At 35.5% G+C, this 17,749-nt stretch overlaps 1 protein-coding gene across 1 annotated transcript in view; it reads left to right on the top strand.

Annotated features, from left to right (window-relative positions):
- ZPLD1 (zona pellucida like domain containing 1) overlaps positions 1-17,749 on the top strand; it is a 58,346-nt gene that overhangs the window by 26,853 nt on the left and 13,744 nt on the right. The window contains exons 3-7 of the mRNA XM_058661823.1: positions 7,081-7,301; positions 10,028-10,209; positions 11,554-11,626; positions 15,937-16,034; positions 17,298-17,378. Of these exons, the coding sequence (XP_058517806.1) occupies positions 7,081-7,301; positions 10,028-10,209; positions 11,554-11,626; positions 15,937-16,034; positions 17,298-17,378 (655 nt within the window). The remainder of the gene's footprint in view (positions 1-7,080; positions 7,302-10,027; positions 10,210-11,553; positions 11,627-15,936; positions 16,035-17,297; positions 17,379-17,749) is intronic.

Raw genomic sequence — 17,749 nt, forward strand, 5'->3', positions numbered from 1 at the left:
ATGTCAGTATGATGGCTCCTCCCCATTATTATGGTTTAAAATTGATGTCTGAAAGAAATTCCAAATTTAAAATCCAAATAGAGCAGATGTTCAAAGAGGACTTTACTTTTATTTGGATGGTATTTAGTACACATTTTGCAGATTGTTTGCAGAAGGAAGACCAGAGGGAACAAAGAGCCTACAGGTTAACTGTACACTGCTCTCTTGACTTTCCATTTCTGTTCCACAGCAAAATCACCCTTGATGTCTGCAGGAGTTCCAGACCTGCTCAGATCCTGAGTAATGGGATGGAATGAGAATGAGTCTGGCAAAGGCAACAGGCTTTCTAAATGCAAAGCAATGCTAATGATGACGAGGGTAATCATGTCGCCCTATCTGACCTTTGCTGTTTCACGACACCAGAGCTATTTTCTCTAATTTTCATGGAATCTTTCCTTAGGCCAAAAGAGCATTGTAGCCTAATTCATTTGAAGTTAAAAGAATACATTTGAAATAAAAATTAGTTAACTCTTGTCTGTCCCTGCTAATAGCTACGAGTAAACTCGGGTCCTAATAAATTTATAGCTGTGCTCTCACCAGACAAAACCTCACACACTTTGCTTTTAGATCCCAAGGAACTATTTGACCAAAGTAAAATAATACATAGAAATGCACCTGGCTTCTCTGATGGATACCTTCTGGGAGTAGTGTCTGTTTTTGAATGTGAGTGATATTTGAGGGTTACAATAAAATTTCTGGCTTCTAAAAATTCTTGAGCAGCCTTGTGGCATATTGAGGAAAGCTGCTACCTACCACCAGTGTCACATATGGGCACCAGTTTGAGTCTCCCTGGTAATACACTTTGAGAAAGCTGCAACACATGGCCCAAGTACTTCTACACCTGCACCCACATGGGAGACAGACCTGGAAGAAGATCCTGACTCCTGGCTTAGGCCTGCCCCAACCCTGACTATTTTACAGCCTTTTTTTTTCTCTCCCTCTCTCTCTCTCTGTCTCTTTGTGTCTCTCTGTATCTTTGCCTTTCAAATAAATATGTCGTTTTTAAAAAACCAGGAATTTTTTTGATGATAGAGACATAAATAAGTAAGAACAGACGATCTATGGTATCAGAAACTTCATGACCTCATACCATATTACAATTAAGTAACTAGTTATGGGAATTTATGTTCCATTGTTAGTCTCCTAACATTTTATTTGTAATAGTACTATTACAGAAAAAAATAACAGGCTCTGTGTGCATAATGGTAGACACAATACAGAATTTTTCTTTATCTCTTATAAGTAGCCTACAAAAATTATTCACTTTACAGCAGGGTAATTTTAAGGTTGTAAGTTTTCTAATACTGCAAAGTTAGCTATTAACAGAGAAAAAGCTCAGACTTATCAACAGAAGTTGAGATCTAAAATTAAACTTTGAATAATACATTTAAAAAGTGATATGGTGATGGAGATCTTGATGGAAATTATTGTGCCACAGAGTCCCAAAAGGCAAGTGGTGGGAAAGTTTGATCCTTTCCAGGTCTGTTTGACCAAGAATTTTTTTTCCTGTATTGCTTATTAATTGATATTTCAATGAACATGGCTATTGCTTAGAAAACTAAAGTGAGAATCAAATTTCAATTAATAGAACTCATGGGTGAGTTGAGTTGATGAAAATCATGGGTGAATTAAGCAAAATGAACTGTTTAATGTTGCCTAGGTTTTGTGTCCCTGTTGCATTATTCAGTGCCCAAAGGCAAAGCACAAGCTAATTACAGAACAATTATCCCACAAAATATGTTCTTGCCCTCAGCGTTGATAAGAAAGGCCGATTCCTGAACACGTGTCTCCTAGTTGTTAAGAGAATATCTGTTTCCCATTGTGCACCTATGACTTCAATCATGAGACCAGATGTGGCACAAATGACCTATGCAGCTATTCCTGATTCCTAATCAAGCCACAGCAATAAAGCAAAGTGGAGAAGAGAGTAATTAGATACCAAGTATAGTGACTGAAAAATTCTGGATCTATTCCCTTCTTTATTTTAAAAACAAAGTTCTTTGTTGTGGAAATGTTTGATTTCCCTTGCTTGTATAAGTTCAACCATATGCTTTCTTTTCTGCCTGAAAAAGATTATCAATTTCTTATTATAAGGAATGTGGAGCCACAAGTGTGATTGTAAGTTGGCAAAACTTGCCTCAGACAGCTCGTGAGTTTCCTACGGCAGTGGGAACAACAGCTTGTATTTGCTAACAGGAAACAGATGTTGTGATGAAAAACCGAGGTGGAAAGAAACCTGTTCAATGCAGAAAAAAATTTCTCATCCACTTAAATTCCTTATCAGCTGTTGTTATTTTGCATAAATGAAATATCAATTTTAGTATTTCTTACTGTTTTAGCATCAAATCCAAAGTTTATATCAAAATTGGCATGAGTAGATGGTACTTAAAGAAATGAATGACAGTAACATATAAAACCTGTGCAAGCAATATATAGTACTAAATATTAGCAACCTCATTTTACATATAGCAGCAGAAATTATAAACCTAATAATCCTGTAACATAGTCTAAATTATTACTGAAATTTTTATTGGAGACAAGAAAGTAAGTCTTATTAGATATGTGAATGATATGTGTCAACTAAGTTTGTCTGAAGGCAAAGATGTAATAAACTGTTCTAGGATAGATCTTTATTAGGGATACATAAGTTGATATGTCTGCTTACATATCAAGACTTGTATCCCTCGCCTGTTAGCTTCCATTTATGTACTAATCATATTTGATAAACCAAAACTCAGTATACTTTTTATACATGTTAAAAGATTATAGGATACTATAACAGGATATATAAGACTTACGTAATTTTAAAAAATTTGAGACAGATCAATCTATTGCCTATTTGATAGAGAGGAATATAGAATGTAATTTTTACATAGTTCAATTTAATTTTATAATTGTAAAATATTAATTTTATTTGGGCAGGATTACAGAGAGAGATGGAGACAGAGGGGTCTTTCATCTGTTGGTTCACTTTCCAGTGGTGGTTAGGGCTTTGACAGGGTCAGGGCTAATTCAGCATCCAGGAGCTTTTTCTGGATCTGCTTCTTATATACAGGGGGCCAAACAGCGGTACCATCCTCCATTGCTTTTCCAGATGAATTAGCATGGAGCTGGTCTGGAGGTACAGCAGCAGGGACTCAAATCAGTGCACATGTGGGGTCCCGGAGATGCAATCAGTGGCTTAACCATTACAGTGCAATGCTGGCCTCTGGATATTTCACTTTAAACATTCTATAGGGACAAGAATGTGGCATAACTAGTAAAGCCACCACTACTGGTGGTAGCATCCAATATGGAACCTGGTTCCTATCCCATGTGCTCCACTTTTGATCCATGTCTCTGTTAATAGCCATAAGAAGCAGTGGAGGATGGCCGACGTGTTTCTGCTCCTGCCACCCACTTAGGAGACCTGGAAGAAGTTCTTGGCTTTTGACTGCAGCCTGGCTAATCCTGGTTGTTGCAGTCTTCTACTAAGTGAACCAGTGTATGGAAGATCCCCCTCTTGACTTGAAATAAATAAATAAATCTTTTTTTTAAAAGATTTATTCATTTTTATTACAGTCAGATATACACAGAGGAGGAGAGACAGAGAGGAAGATCTTCCATCTGATGATTCACTCCCCAAGTGAGCCGCAACGGCCGATGCGCGCCGATCCAAAGCCAGGAACCTGGAACCTCTTCCGGGTTTCCCACGCGGGTGCAGTGTCCCAATGCATTGGGCCGTCCTCAACTGCTTTCCCAGGCCGCAAGCAGGGAGCTGGATGGAAGTGGAGCTGCCGGGATTAGAACCGGCGCCCATATGGGATCCCGGGGCTTTCAAGGCGAGGACTTTAGCCGCTAGGCCATGCCGCTGGGCCCAATAAATATTTTTTTTAAGTCTGTGGGAAGATTGGCTTGGTTAATCTATCAAGGGGAAAATATGGCGATTTTTGAAATATAATTGCATATCAGTTTTATAATCTGGTTTGCCGTTTGAATATGTTGAGTATTTTTAAACACAAATATTGAAGTCAAACTACTTGAAGATCTTTACTCTTTACGGTTGCTGTTTGTGATTGCTGGATGTTTAATACATAGTATTGAAAAACATAAGTCCGGATAGGAATGGAGTAAAAGACAAAAAATTCAGATATTGAGAACAACTGTTATTCAGTAACTGAAAAAAAAACTGATTTTCTACTTTTATTACAAAGTAGATGTTTTTGTTCTTTGAGGACTTGGAATTTCATTTTTTTTTCCTCCTTAAAATCTTACAAATGGCAAAGTTGTGCTGCCTAAATGTCTTTAGTATCAACCAGGAAAAGTGTATTTCTCTGAAAGACAGTGAAAAGTCTTTAGAAAACTGGGTTAGTATGGATTTAAACAGATTTTTTTCTTACACAACACAAAGCCTTTAGTTTGTGATCATATCTTCAGGTGGGATCAGCTTGTAGCAAATCCAGTTCCATTGCATGGGTTACAAGACTTCAGTTAAAAAAAGAAAAAAAAAAAAAAACAGAACACAGAAGAGAGCTTTCCATCTAGGCATTGTCATTTGTGAAAGTATTCTGAGCAACAATCAATCTCCCCTGAGCTGAGGAAACCAAAGATTCAGGTGGCTTAAGTTAAGAATGGAACCTCTTTTTGTGACCTTATTTATTGGTATGTAGCCACTTTGTACATTTATGATATATCAAGTAATGCAGTGATGCTTGTTTTCCATTTCACTGTACATGAAATGAATTCTTAGAGAGCTCTCTAATATGTCAGAATTTTATTTGCCATTCAGGTGGACATTCTGTTACTTTACTCTTCAGGATAGTCCACTGTGGCCAGAATTTTAGCACATTGTTTAATAAATAGTTTTGTTGCCTTTTGGAACTTCCAGCTTATTGAGAAGACAAATATACAAATACATATGTCATTGTTAGGCAATATAACATCATAGTAGCCTGAGTTAGATGAAGATCAGGGAAGACTTTCAGAAGGAATGAAATTTGAGACCTGGAGAATGAGCAGTAGCTACTCAGGTGAAGTGTGGTGGTAGGATTAGCATCCTAAGCAAAGAAAAGAGAACAAATTGAAGGTCATGTGTATAAATATGAATTATGAATTAAATGCTCACAGTATGCTATTATGTACCAACTTACATGCAAGAAGATGTGCCAACTTTAAGAGTGTAACTGTGTTAACATCCTCAAGCACTCTTGTCATTTCCATTGAGATGAAGACAAAGAGCACTTTCATCTCCCTGCAGATTTTCCTACAGCCCATATTCTAGTCATGTCCACCCCAGGATGTAGCCACTGTTGTTGCAGCAATAACTCAAAAGAGTGATAGGAATAAACCAAACAGACAACTATGGATTCAGGTTGATGAAAGGGAAGGAGATGAAAATGCAGAGGTAAAAGATAGTGGATCATGGAGAGTCCTGAGTGAAATAAGCAGCTGTTGTCAATTTGAGCATGATTGCATAACTGGATTAATATATTAACAGCCATACTAGTTGGAGGAGATGAAGGATGGAAATAGAGGAATCATTAGAATGTTTATGCAGTATTCCACAGAGGAGACATTGATGACAAAGGCCAAGGAATAGTGCATAGATCGAAAAAAGTCAATAGATTTAAGTCGTGCTTGTTAGTTCTTAAGTTCTCAAAAGTATTTGTGAAAATGAACTCATTTATTTTAGGGCAGATATATTAGATGGTTATATTTGCTTTTAAGCAGTCAATGTTGCTCAAAGCTACAAAGAGATTCCTTCAATTTTAAATGTTATTTATTTTTTTCTATGTTGACAAAGCATACTTTGTAATTCATTTACTTTATTTTTCACTTAAAAAAGGGAATATTGCTTGGGATTTCCTATAAAATTTAGCTTAATATTTACCTTTCAGCCATGATAAAAAAAAAACGTGTATCTTCCTTAAAGCTAATTTTAGGACTTTGAAGTTTTTACCAAAGACAGAGATGTGTTACAATGTGTTAAGGTTACTGTAGTTTTCTATGGTTACCATGACAGAATACTGCAACAAAGGTAATTTTAAACAATAGAGGCTTATTGTCTTATAAATGTTTTAAAACAACTAAATTTAATTTGTCAAGATCCTGAAGACCACAAGTTTAAAAGCAAATCAAGGATTTCCAAATAACATGTTAAATATGGGCAATGAAGACATAATGTATATATTTTTAGGGAGACAGTCATATCCATATTAGTTCCCAGAACAAATAAAAGTAAACCTGCAATCTTTATGGAATGACTCCATTTTCATCTTGGAGTCTGTATATACCTTGTAAAAGAGCTAAATGTCAATATGAAAAGTGAGAGAGTGCATGCGAATTCGCTTTTGCAGATGTTGGACAGAGCTCGTCATTGAAGTTAACAACCTTAAAGAGTTCCATGCAAGTCGTGTTTTACTTTTCCATGGCCAGTTCATTCTTTTTACTGGAGACAAGATCATTATCAATTTCTTGCTGTCGATGAGACTGCTACACATTTTTGTTAACATCAATGCCTCATTTTATGTTGCCTTTGCCCTCAATGTGATTGCAAACTTTGCAAAATAAACTATTTTTTGGATGGATGTTATCATAATATCTGGGATAAAATGTGTTAAGCCCTTTGGCTTAGGGGGATTTTTACTATTTCTTTCCCCACACTTAACAAAAACACTTCATTCGTGGAGAGCTTCATCCTCTAGAGAGATGATCTACATTTAGTTACCGTAGTTCTAACTTTCCACAGTAATCTAGCATTTTCTCCTCAATTTTGTAATCATTAGGTAGTACTAACCTGATAATACCTCACGCTTGCTGAGCATAGGCACAAGGAAACAAAGATGAAGTGTAATTCCCACGCTGTCAGAGTTCTCCCTAAATAACTAAATTAAGTATTATTTTTCTTAGTAGATTTGCACATTGAATTATGGTATATTCCTACCTAGAAATGAGTTAATTCTTCCAAGGAGATGAATAAATATTTAAAGGGATATGAAAATTACTCATATCCCTCTACTATGCCTTTGTGACTTACATTGGTTTTTTCGGTTTTTATTTTAGCTGAACGAGACATAAGTGTCTACTGTGGGGTGCAGGCCATTACAATGAAGATTAATTTTTGCACGGTACTTTTCTCGGGTTACTCTGAAACGGATCTGGCACTGAATGGAAGGCATGGAGATTCCCACTGCAGGGGCTTCATCAATAACAACACCTTTCCAGCAGTGGTCATTTTCATCATCAATCTTAGCACCTTGGAGGGCTGTGGAAACAACTTAGTGGTAAGATTACTACGAAATGCTGTGCTAAGTCTGAGGTCATAAATAAAAAATTCTCCCATTTCATGAAATAATCAAAACCTTCATCTATCTTTCAAGAAAAAAACAAATCCAATAAAATGGAACAAATCTCTTTCCTTTGCTTGTTTGAGGGCTACACTCCCAAACCTACAGTTCCATCTTCCAATAATGGTTCTGTTTATGGTAGCTCAGTGGTTGAGGGACCTGGGGTTAGTTGCGCTAGCTCTTGCAACTTTGTCTAGTCTGAGTGTCTTTGCTAACTATTTCTGTTCAGTTTATCATTAGCTATATTCCTGAAGTTTTGTGTGGAAGCATCTGATCAGACAATGTTACAGTGACTTTGGCAGTGAAACTTTTAGTCTGTGATTTTAAGTACACTCAGGAAGAAAGATTAAACACAGACTGGGAAATTGGAGGTTTCTTTAAAGGCTAGTTATTGAATAATCAACACCTGTACTTGTAAAAGACAGTTGTCCATATTTCTGAGGTGAATTTCCTTGCACTTCAAAATGTTTATTACATGTGATCTTATCCTTGAAATCCCATTAGAATACTCTCTGGTCACTGTGAAACTCAGAACTCCATTTTGAACACTTCCATCCTGAATAATTTTGGTCTATATCATTGTCTTCTTTATTAATACTATGAACACCAAAAATGAAATAGTGTTATCTAAGGTGACTATATTTTCTTCAAAATTGGAAAGTGTATGTAATGAAAAAAACATGTGAATTTAAAATGTTTGTACCCAAGCAGGGATACCATTTAATCACATTTCCCCATGAATTTCTTGATGTGTCCACATATTGTGACTTCAGAGAAGTATCAGGCATACTGAAATTCACCTAGTACTACTTTTAATTTTATTTGATTCCATATTATACATTTGGTCAGTCCTAGAAAAAAACAAAAAAGAGATTCAATGTGTATGACTTTAACTTTCCACAAATTGCTCTCTGAGGTAAGGGGGAAAAGTTGATGAGTCTAAGGACAGAGTTTTGAAGACTTGATAGGAGATGGAGGACAGGAAAAAGATATCTTTGGAACTTCCTTATTTCTTCCCAGAGGACAGTTAGAATATTGTACCCATAATTGTTTCCAAACCTGTAGCTTTGTGATTGCTGATTCGTTTTATTAAAAACGTTTATTCATCACTGAGTTGCATGCAGTAACTTATGGAGCAGGTCTAAGGGTCAGTGAGGCAGGTTGATTACTATATGCATGTGTTTGCTTGTTGTGGGGAAGGAGCCTGCGTACAGAGCAGCAGCATTTCCATCCCCATGCTAGCCCAAAGCCTTTCCTTTGTGGCCTTTCTTCACTATGCTTAAGGCACCAAGCTCTTTTGCCTGCAAAATAATTTTTACAAAGTCAGGAAAAAAGTGTGTGTGTGTGTGTGTGTGTTACCCTTGGTATATTTATTTGGCCTTTCAGGCCAAAAGTGTAAGGAGAGGAAGGTTTACATATTTTTCCTTTCTTTCCTGGCATATAGGTAATTGCTGAGCTTTGCAAGGTGCTGTTAGGTTTACTCATGTAGTTTATTCCACTGTTGAACACTGAGTGTTCTAGGTCTCAGTAATATCCACTAACAATATTTATTGAGCAATTCTTTGATTTAATTTGTTAGGCCAAGAAGATTACAGATCTTTCCTTACCTGTAGGTACGTTGCTTTTAGTAGTATTGGGGATTGCTGCGAAAGCTAAGCAGTCCCAATAAAGCACACAGAGAAGCAATATTGTCATATAACTTCTGGAAATTCATGATTTCCCTGAAATACAACAATGAACTCTTGTCTTAGAGGGTGAAGAGTCGATGACCAGAGAGGAACACCCAGAGCAAACTAATCCTCAGGAAATGTGTGACTTTCACTATTATTTCAAAAACAGTTCCAGGGCACAAGATGCTGGTGACTGTGGCATGCTGAAAATGCAGAGGTGAAAAAGACTGAGATGGTTCCTGTCAGTTAAGTTTCAAGGATAGTTAAGATGGCTGGCAAGGCAGCAGGCTGATGAAATCTTCTGTTGTGATTGGTAGACAGACACATTCCGTGTGAGAGAGTAAGAGACAGTTTCCCAGGGAAGAGGAGCTGTAGAGAAGAGTGAGAAACACTATAGCACAGAGAACAGGAACAGCTGGCTGAGATAGAATGTACCAAGACTGGGGAGATGAGGGTTGGGAGCAGGAGCAGTATTACTGGGAGTCACTGCAGGGAGTTCACACCTTGGTACCTTTGCTAAATGTGAAGGTTTATTATTTATTTATTTATTTTTAAATATACATTTTTATTATACTATTTATGTATCTGAAGTGAAGGGGGATATTGAGGGAGAATCCCTACCCAGTCTCCCACCCGCCCAAAGTCCCAGATGTGGGGCATGCTCTGAGATACTTGCTCAAGTGGTCTTAATAGTCCTCCAGTTATGGATCGCTGCCAGTCACATCACTCCCAGCTCGCACTTAAGTAGTTTTATGTGTGTATAACGTCAAAATCATGGCATTTTGGAGCTGAATTGGACTCTAGAAATAATCTGGTTTAGTGTTTTATTTTGCATGTGTTATACACATACAAATATATATACAAATACAAATATATACATATATAAATACATATACAAATACAAATGTATACATGTGGGGCAAAAGAGAGAGAGAGAGAGACAGGGAGAGAGAGAGACATTTAATTAATGAGCTTGGTTTACCATTCTAACAGGTATCCACAATTCCTGGAGTCAGTGCTTATGGAAACACATCTTCAGTACAAATAGGAAATATTTCGGGATACATTGATACTCCAGATCCACCAACAATCATCAGCTATCTACCTGGGCTTCTTTACAAATTTAGTTGCAGCTATCCACTGGAATATTTGGTTAATAATACGCAGCTTGCCTCGTAAGTTTACACTCTATTCTTAATTTCTCACATTGTCTTGATGCTTGAGTCATTACTTGTATTAATAGACTTATATAAATTTCATGATTTGGCCAAACTGATGTCATGTAGTGTTCACAGCATGAGTTGTTTATTCCTGTATAGTTACCTTTCTGGCTATCATCCTCATTATCAGTTGGTATCTAATCATAGGACCTAAGTCAACAGTCACATAAAGCCTGGCTTAAACTATCCAGATACCTTCCTGGAGTTCTCCTTAATCCCCTTATCTAAGGTTCCTGGTTGATTAAGTGTTTCTGAGGCTTCCACAGTGTTTTCAGGTGTGAGGCACCTGATTACTCCTTCCCTGGGTCCTCCTTTACCGCAGGGTCGTGTGGTATGGTTTCACTGTTAGATTTTGCTGCCTGAGAAGCGTATTTCTCCATGACTTGTGAGGGTGCTGGGACTCTGCCTGCAGCACTGTTCATGATTTCCCAGCATCAGCACTGGGAAGATGCTATAACCCGCAACCAAGGAGTTCTAGACATGGGCCAAGACTCGCTTTTATGTATTTATCTGAAAGCACATCCTCTAACACAGTTTTTCTTATGTTACAATATAGTCACCTGGATGTGTCAGATTTTTTTTTTCACAAATGTAGGTGATGGTTATAGAGTGGAAACTTTGTTTCTCATTTTATAATTTGCTGTTATGAGCTTAAAGTCTTGGCTTCATCTTAGTGATAAAAAATAAAGAGGCTTTGGTAAAAAAAAAATAGTCATCATTAGTGTTAATAGCTCAGTGATGACAAAGAACTTGGACAAAAGCAAGGCTTCAAAGCCGAGAAAAGAAAAGGCTGTGTCAGAAGACTACAAATGTCGAGCTGTCTCTCTCTGCTCCTTGCTACCCCACCTTAACACATTCCTAGGCTTCAATTTCTGTAGGAGATCATTTATTCCAGCCACAGGTAATACGCATCTACTGTTTGTCATGCCATGCACTAGCAGCAAAAACAAACTCCTTGATCTCACAAAACATCTAGTGGAACTGATTAAAACATATTTGTATCAGACTCGAGATTCTTCCTTTAAATAAGGGTTTTCTATGAAAAGTCTCATGTAACACAAAATGAAAAAAGATGACTTTATAAGTAAGATTAAAATGAACAGTTTATTTTATTTGATCTTTCTTGCATTTTGATTTTTATTTTTCAGTGATCTAAACAGGATGCTCATTCAAGGCCCTTTAAAAGTTCTGTCAGGCTTACTTAGACTATTTTTTTTTTTTTAGTCTAAATGCTAACATTGAGTTTTAACTGTAGTTTAAGTTTTAATCAACTCTTTCCTTCTTCCAATTCTGTTTCAGGTCCTCAGCTGCTATTTCTGTGAGAGAGAACAATGGAACATTTGTCAGCACTTTGAACCTGCTCCTGTATAATGTAAGCTGATCCATGAAGGATTTTGTTTTCCCTTTCATCATTATGAAAAGCCATTTACAGATGACTGTTATATCAAAATCTGCTAAAGCCACATTCACCCGGCTATACTTTTGGTAACATTTGTCCACCTTTACCGCCATTTTCATATGCTCTAGTAATAAAAGTATCCAAATCTCTTAGATTTTGTAAAATTTGAGGGTTGATTTAAATTTCCCATAATAAATGTATTTCTGCTATTCTTACTGTAAGTATATACTTGCATTGTCATATATAGATTTATTTGTGCCTGTAAGCCATATCAAAGTTGATTTTGGAAGTGATATTTTTGTGGTAAAGATATAAAATGCCCAAATGATATTTTTCCTAAAGTCATTGTTGGCAATGAATATGTTAATATTTTGATTTTGAACTCTGACTGGTGACAATCCTGTTACTTCTCAAATAGGTTGGATCTACTACATGGCATTGTCTAAAGTTTTGTCATGTAAATAGCGACAGTGGCAGCAAAATGTGAAAAATACATGGATTTCTATTTATAAACTTAACATTAATCCACCAAATGATATTTTCATGTTGATTAAAAATTTTTATTCATACATTTAAATGCCTGATTTAAATATCAATTTTTCAATCTATCAACTAACATTTTTGTAAATTATGAATCTGATTTTTGTATTATTATTCATGTCATCATGGCACTGAGTTATAATTCATGCAACTGATTTAAAAGTCAGCGCTTTGTAGTTTGAATATAATGAGCTATAAATATTGTAGTAGGACATTTTCTGAAGGCATTTAAAAAATAATGCTTATAGTTTGTAGTCTGACACCACAGCGTTCTAAATAACAAATTAAAATGTATTGGAGTGAAGGTTGCCTTTCTGTCAGTTCTAAACTTCCTTTCTCAAAGAGATATTGCCAAGTTACTTGCTTCTACAATATCCTGGTGTTTCCAGCTGTGTATTATTGCTGGGAACAATAGTTTCATGAATATTTTAAATTGAGAAATTTCTCCCTTTTAGTTTATACATGTAAGTTATTTGAGGTAGAATTCATGTGACTAATTTGGGTTTAATATTATAATTGAATCAGACAAAGATGAACATTCCCAGTGTTAAGAAGGTAAAACATATATGCACATGGAATTTCATGATACCATTATTTTCTTAGAAATTAAATCATTCTCCCACTGTAAAACTATAAAATCAAATTGAGAAACATGAATTTAAAGGCAGATTTTCTATAAACCTCTTTATCATTACATATATACTGTAGTCCTATTGCTAACAGAATCCTAATGCTAAGTAAAATCATATAATTTGATAATAACCTAAGTATTTGAATTCCAATTTATATCAGGCTATAATTAAAGTAGGTGGTATCAAAATGCATTTAATTTTTGTTTGCATTAGAAGTATTATTAGTGATTGTTTAAAAATAAATTGAATTTTAAAAGTTATAGTTACTTACTGAAGTCCAAAGACTTTCCCCAAATTGCTTTTATTTTTTTGTTAACAGTTCTGTTTTTTTAGAATAATTACAATTTTACAAAAAAAAATATAAGTACAGAGCCTGAGTACAAATTCACTTACCCTTGCACACAATTTTCTTGAGTATTATTTGATCTCATATTACATATTTATTACAATTAATGCACCAATATTCATACATTATTGTTAACTACAGGATATGATTTACAATTAGTTATTTCTTCCTGTTGTATATTCTTGGTCTTGACTATCATATCAAATGACACGTATCTGTCACTACTTTCTCATACAGAAGAAATGTCACATCCCCTGAATTGTTTTTAAACATGGTGCCATCATAATATTTTGTCATGTCATAGACATTTAAAAATGTTGCAATTTTCATAGGAAAAGGTATATATGATATATATATATGATAATTTATCTCAAATTATATTTGCTACTTGCTTAAAATGTTTAGCTCCTGAAAAGGAATATTAAAACATTTGTAAACCAGAAGTCATTTCATGACCATTGAATTGCATTTTCTAGACAGAATTTCGTATTCCCATCAATGCAGTTTACTTTGAGCTGAACTATGCCTTATTTTTGCATAATATGTATGCTAGTTTTCTCCTCTTTGAAAAAAAAATGAGACTACCTTTGTGTTTTTGAACTGTACCTGGATGTGTTGTCTGAGTTACATCAGATAAGAAAATCTAAAATAGTTATGGTAATCATGAGTAGATTTTAACAGTTGCATAAAACTACAATTAATGGAATTGATATTAAGGACAATACAATAGAAATAGTAATAAGGGAAAGTAAACAAAGTTATCTCTTGGGTAACTGCACAAAACTATCACAGAATTATCTCTGAGGAACAATTTCAGGAGGAAGAAATCGCAGATTTGTAATTAAATCAGAGCCTGATCAAATATCATCTGCAAACAACTCATAAGTAAACCATTTTGAAGAAAGTAGGCATTCTGCTGATGACGTGAGTGTTGATGCAGTCATGAAAGAGCTGTAACTAATGAGGTATGGCTTTCTTGGACTAGTTGAAGAACGGAGAACAAAGATAATTCAATCCAATATAATTTATCAGGTTTGATTAGTGTAGGTATTATTATTTATCCCAGGAATATACAAAATAAAATAAAGTTACCAATGTCCAAATATTACATATAATCTCTAATGTATTTGGAAATGCAATGTTCCGCATGAATTCAATTTTTAAAAAGTATAAACATATCACTGTTTTATTATAAAGTGTATTTTCTTCCAAGATTTGTAAAAAACATATATTCCATGTTTTCTCTTTTTTATGACTTTGGGTTTTTTAAATGAAAATAAAAATTTTCGTTTCAAAACAAAAATCTTCAGTAACAATAGAATCTTCAGTATCACTAGATTTTGAGGAAATAATTGTCTCAAAGTCAAATTACTATATTAAACTTTAAATTGTTTAAATGTATTCTGTAACTTTTCCCACCTATTTCTCCACTACTGAATGGTAGTCATTACTTTCTTTTTAAAAAAGATTTATTTTATTATTTTTTTATTGGAAAGACAGATACAGAAAGAAGGAGACACAGAGAGAAAGATCTGTCTTCCTGGTTCACTCCCCAAGTGGCCACAATGGTCGGAACTGAGCTGGTCTGAAAGCAGGAGCCAGGAGCCTTTTCCAGGTCTCCCACACGAGTGCAGGGTACCAGGGTCTTGGGACATCCTCTACTGCTTTCCTAGGCTACAAGCAGGGAGCTGGATGGAAAGTGGAGTAGCGAGGATATGTACTGGCACCCATATGGGATCCTGAGGGATGCGAGTTAAGGATTTAGCCACTACTTTATCGCCCCAACCCAACACTTGTTAATTTCTAATCTGCTGCTTTAACCAACTGTAATGGGCTAGTGCTGGGCACAATAATTAAGATCCCACATCCTATACCTTAGTGCTGATGTTTTAATCTCTGCTCTGCTTCTGATTCCAGGTTGTGTCTAATGTGCAGCCTGGGAGGTGGTAGGTAATAGCTCAAATGTGCGAGTCCCTACGCCTCTCATAGGGCACCCAAACTCACTGCTGCTTTAGCTTAACCTGACCCAGACCCAACTATTGCAGGCACTTGGGAAGTGTTTCAACAGAAAGCACATGATTGGATCTGTCTTTCAAATAAATTAAAACAAGTTAAAATAAAAACAGATTACAGTGATCTGTAGATTGGGGAATGATGAAAATGAATTCTAGAAATGGTCTAAAAAAAGGGTAAAAGCATTAGAATGAAGTCCTGAGATGGTCGTCTATAAATAAACACCAAGGAATTTGGTGCAGAAGTTCTATATCACACATTTTTGGCAACTGAGAAAATGTATTGGTCTCTTTATTGGCTTTTAATACAATTTTGGTAATTGTAAGTTTTATTGCAGATATTTGTGTTAAGTGAAGCATTACCAAACAATATAAAAGACCTAAAGTTTCAACAGTATAAGTTTCAGTTGAGGCAAATGTAATATAAATAAACTGCATGTAATGTTAGCACTACAGTAATTTTTCAGTAAGTGGAATATTAATCAAAGAAAGGTATCTATTGGCCATTGAGCATTGTGTGAACTGAGTTGCTGAGTAGCAATGACACAGTTGAAATGTGGGACGCAATGATTTATACATGGAGATAAAATTGTTCAGAAGCATTCAGCAAGAAATCAGAGGACTAAATACATCTTTGTGGTGTTGGCAGTGTAGATTTATGCTAACATACCTTTCTTTTTCCTATAATCGGCTGTGTCAAATGAAAATGCACTGTTGTTGGGCAATACTGACATGCTGTTGTTTCATGCTTAGGATTCAACCTACAGAGAGCAGCTGGTTATTCCCAACATAGGATTACCTTTGAAAACCAAAGTGTTTGCAGCTGTACAGGCCACTAACCTGGATGGCAGGTACCTATAAATTCTTTTTCTTTGTTAGTGCAGAGTGTCTAAACCTTCATGAGTAGCAATGTTAATTTACTCATATTTAAATCCTTTTGGAAAATACTGATATTGCTACACTAGATAGGCATACCAATAAAAAGAAGTAACAAATTGTAAATGAAAATAATGGCAATCACACTGAGTCATTAATTTAAAAGTCTCCCCATAAAGATGATGTGGGCAGGGGGTTAGTGACTGGATCAGGGCTCGTCAAGGTCTTCTGGACCAATGAATATCATTTCTTGGTTGCAAAGATAATAATCTAATTCAGTCATTTGTGAAAATATTTGATGTGTGCACTATTCTGAATGTATGTTGGTATCCAATACTAATTTTTAATTCGAGCATAGAACTCTTCCCCCAAACGTTCTATGCCAAAATTTCTCAGCACAATCTTCTGAAATATCTGTGCAAAAATTTAAAAAATTCAGCAAACTTCTTATGACACTTAGAACATTCAGAGTGATCAGAACCAGAGAGAATTTAAAATGTCGAGGAGCTTATGTGTCCCATGAAAAAGTGTTGTGTATAAACAGCTTAAACTGTATGTACCAGTTTCTGGTGCAATATTATTTAAATTTGCATCCTGATCAGATTGACATACTTTATTGTTTGGTTTTCTTGGCACTTTTATTCTCATATATGATTCTAAAATTGTGTTAATTGTTGTGTTTTTTGCTTTATTGCCACATTTCTCATTTTTAATAATCCCAAGAGTTGGAACAAAGTAACATATAGGTCTAGCCATTGTGAAGCCTTGGAAAGGCTGGGAATTTGTCTGCTGGGTTTCTCCTACCTAAACAAAGTGTTTCTTGTGTGCTCATACTACTGTCCCTGCTGTTTCTGGTATATAATTTATCAAGTAAATGTTTTGCTGTATTTGATATGTATATAAATATTTACATATTAATTAATATGTAAACTCGTGCATGTCTATGTAGCCCACTTCCAGGTTTTGTTCTTTAGACTGTATCATTCAGTTTTCTTGTACGCATTTCTGTATGTGCTCGTGTGTGGCATCAGTCTTATTCCCACTCAACGTGGGGATTCGAATTTCTTGCAGATTTTTAATGTCTCAAGTCGAGGACAAGATTTTAATAAATAGTCTCTGTGAATCACAGGAAATAAAATCTGTGGGTTAACATTTTGTCAATAGTTACTGCCTATGCGTTAATAAGCAACTCCCAGAGGGAGCTCCTGATCCTAGGTTATGCTTGTCTCCCTCTGCAGATGGAACGTCCTGATGGATTATTGCTACACAACCCCATCGGGAAACCCAAATGATGATATTCGCTATGATCTCTTCCTTAGGTAGGTGTCTACATCTTGGGTTGATACCAAAGACAAAGGTGTATATAACTGAAATGGAAAATCAAAGTAAGAAAAACAGATTATAGGGCATGGCTACAGATTTTGAACTTATAGTTTCACATATTGAACTTTTAGCTCATTTAAAGCTGGAAGTACAAAATTTTAGATAAAATTTCAATATAAAATGCTGATAATGCTATTGCTGAATGAGAATTGTAAGTAAGTTTGGTCTCACAAAGATGTTTTATTCATGTTTGGGAAATATGGGAGTATTTCACTGTCATTGAGAAAGCATGATTAAGATATTATTCAGAATAAGAGAAAGGGAATAGAAAGGAATTATTTATCTGTAGCTGGGCCATCTCATCATA

Source organism: Ochotona princeps, chromosome 3 (assembly GCF_030435755.1).
Source record: "Ochotona princeps isolate mOchPri1 chromosome 3, mOchPri1.hap1, whole genome shotgun sequence".
In the NCBI taxonomy this organism is placed as follows: domain Eukaryota; kingdom Metazoa; phylum Chordata; class Mammalia; order Lagomorpha; family Ochotonidae; genus Ochotona; species Ochotona princeps.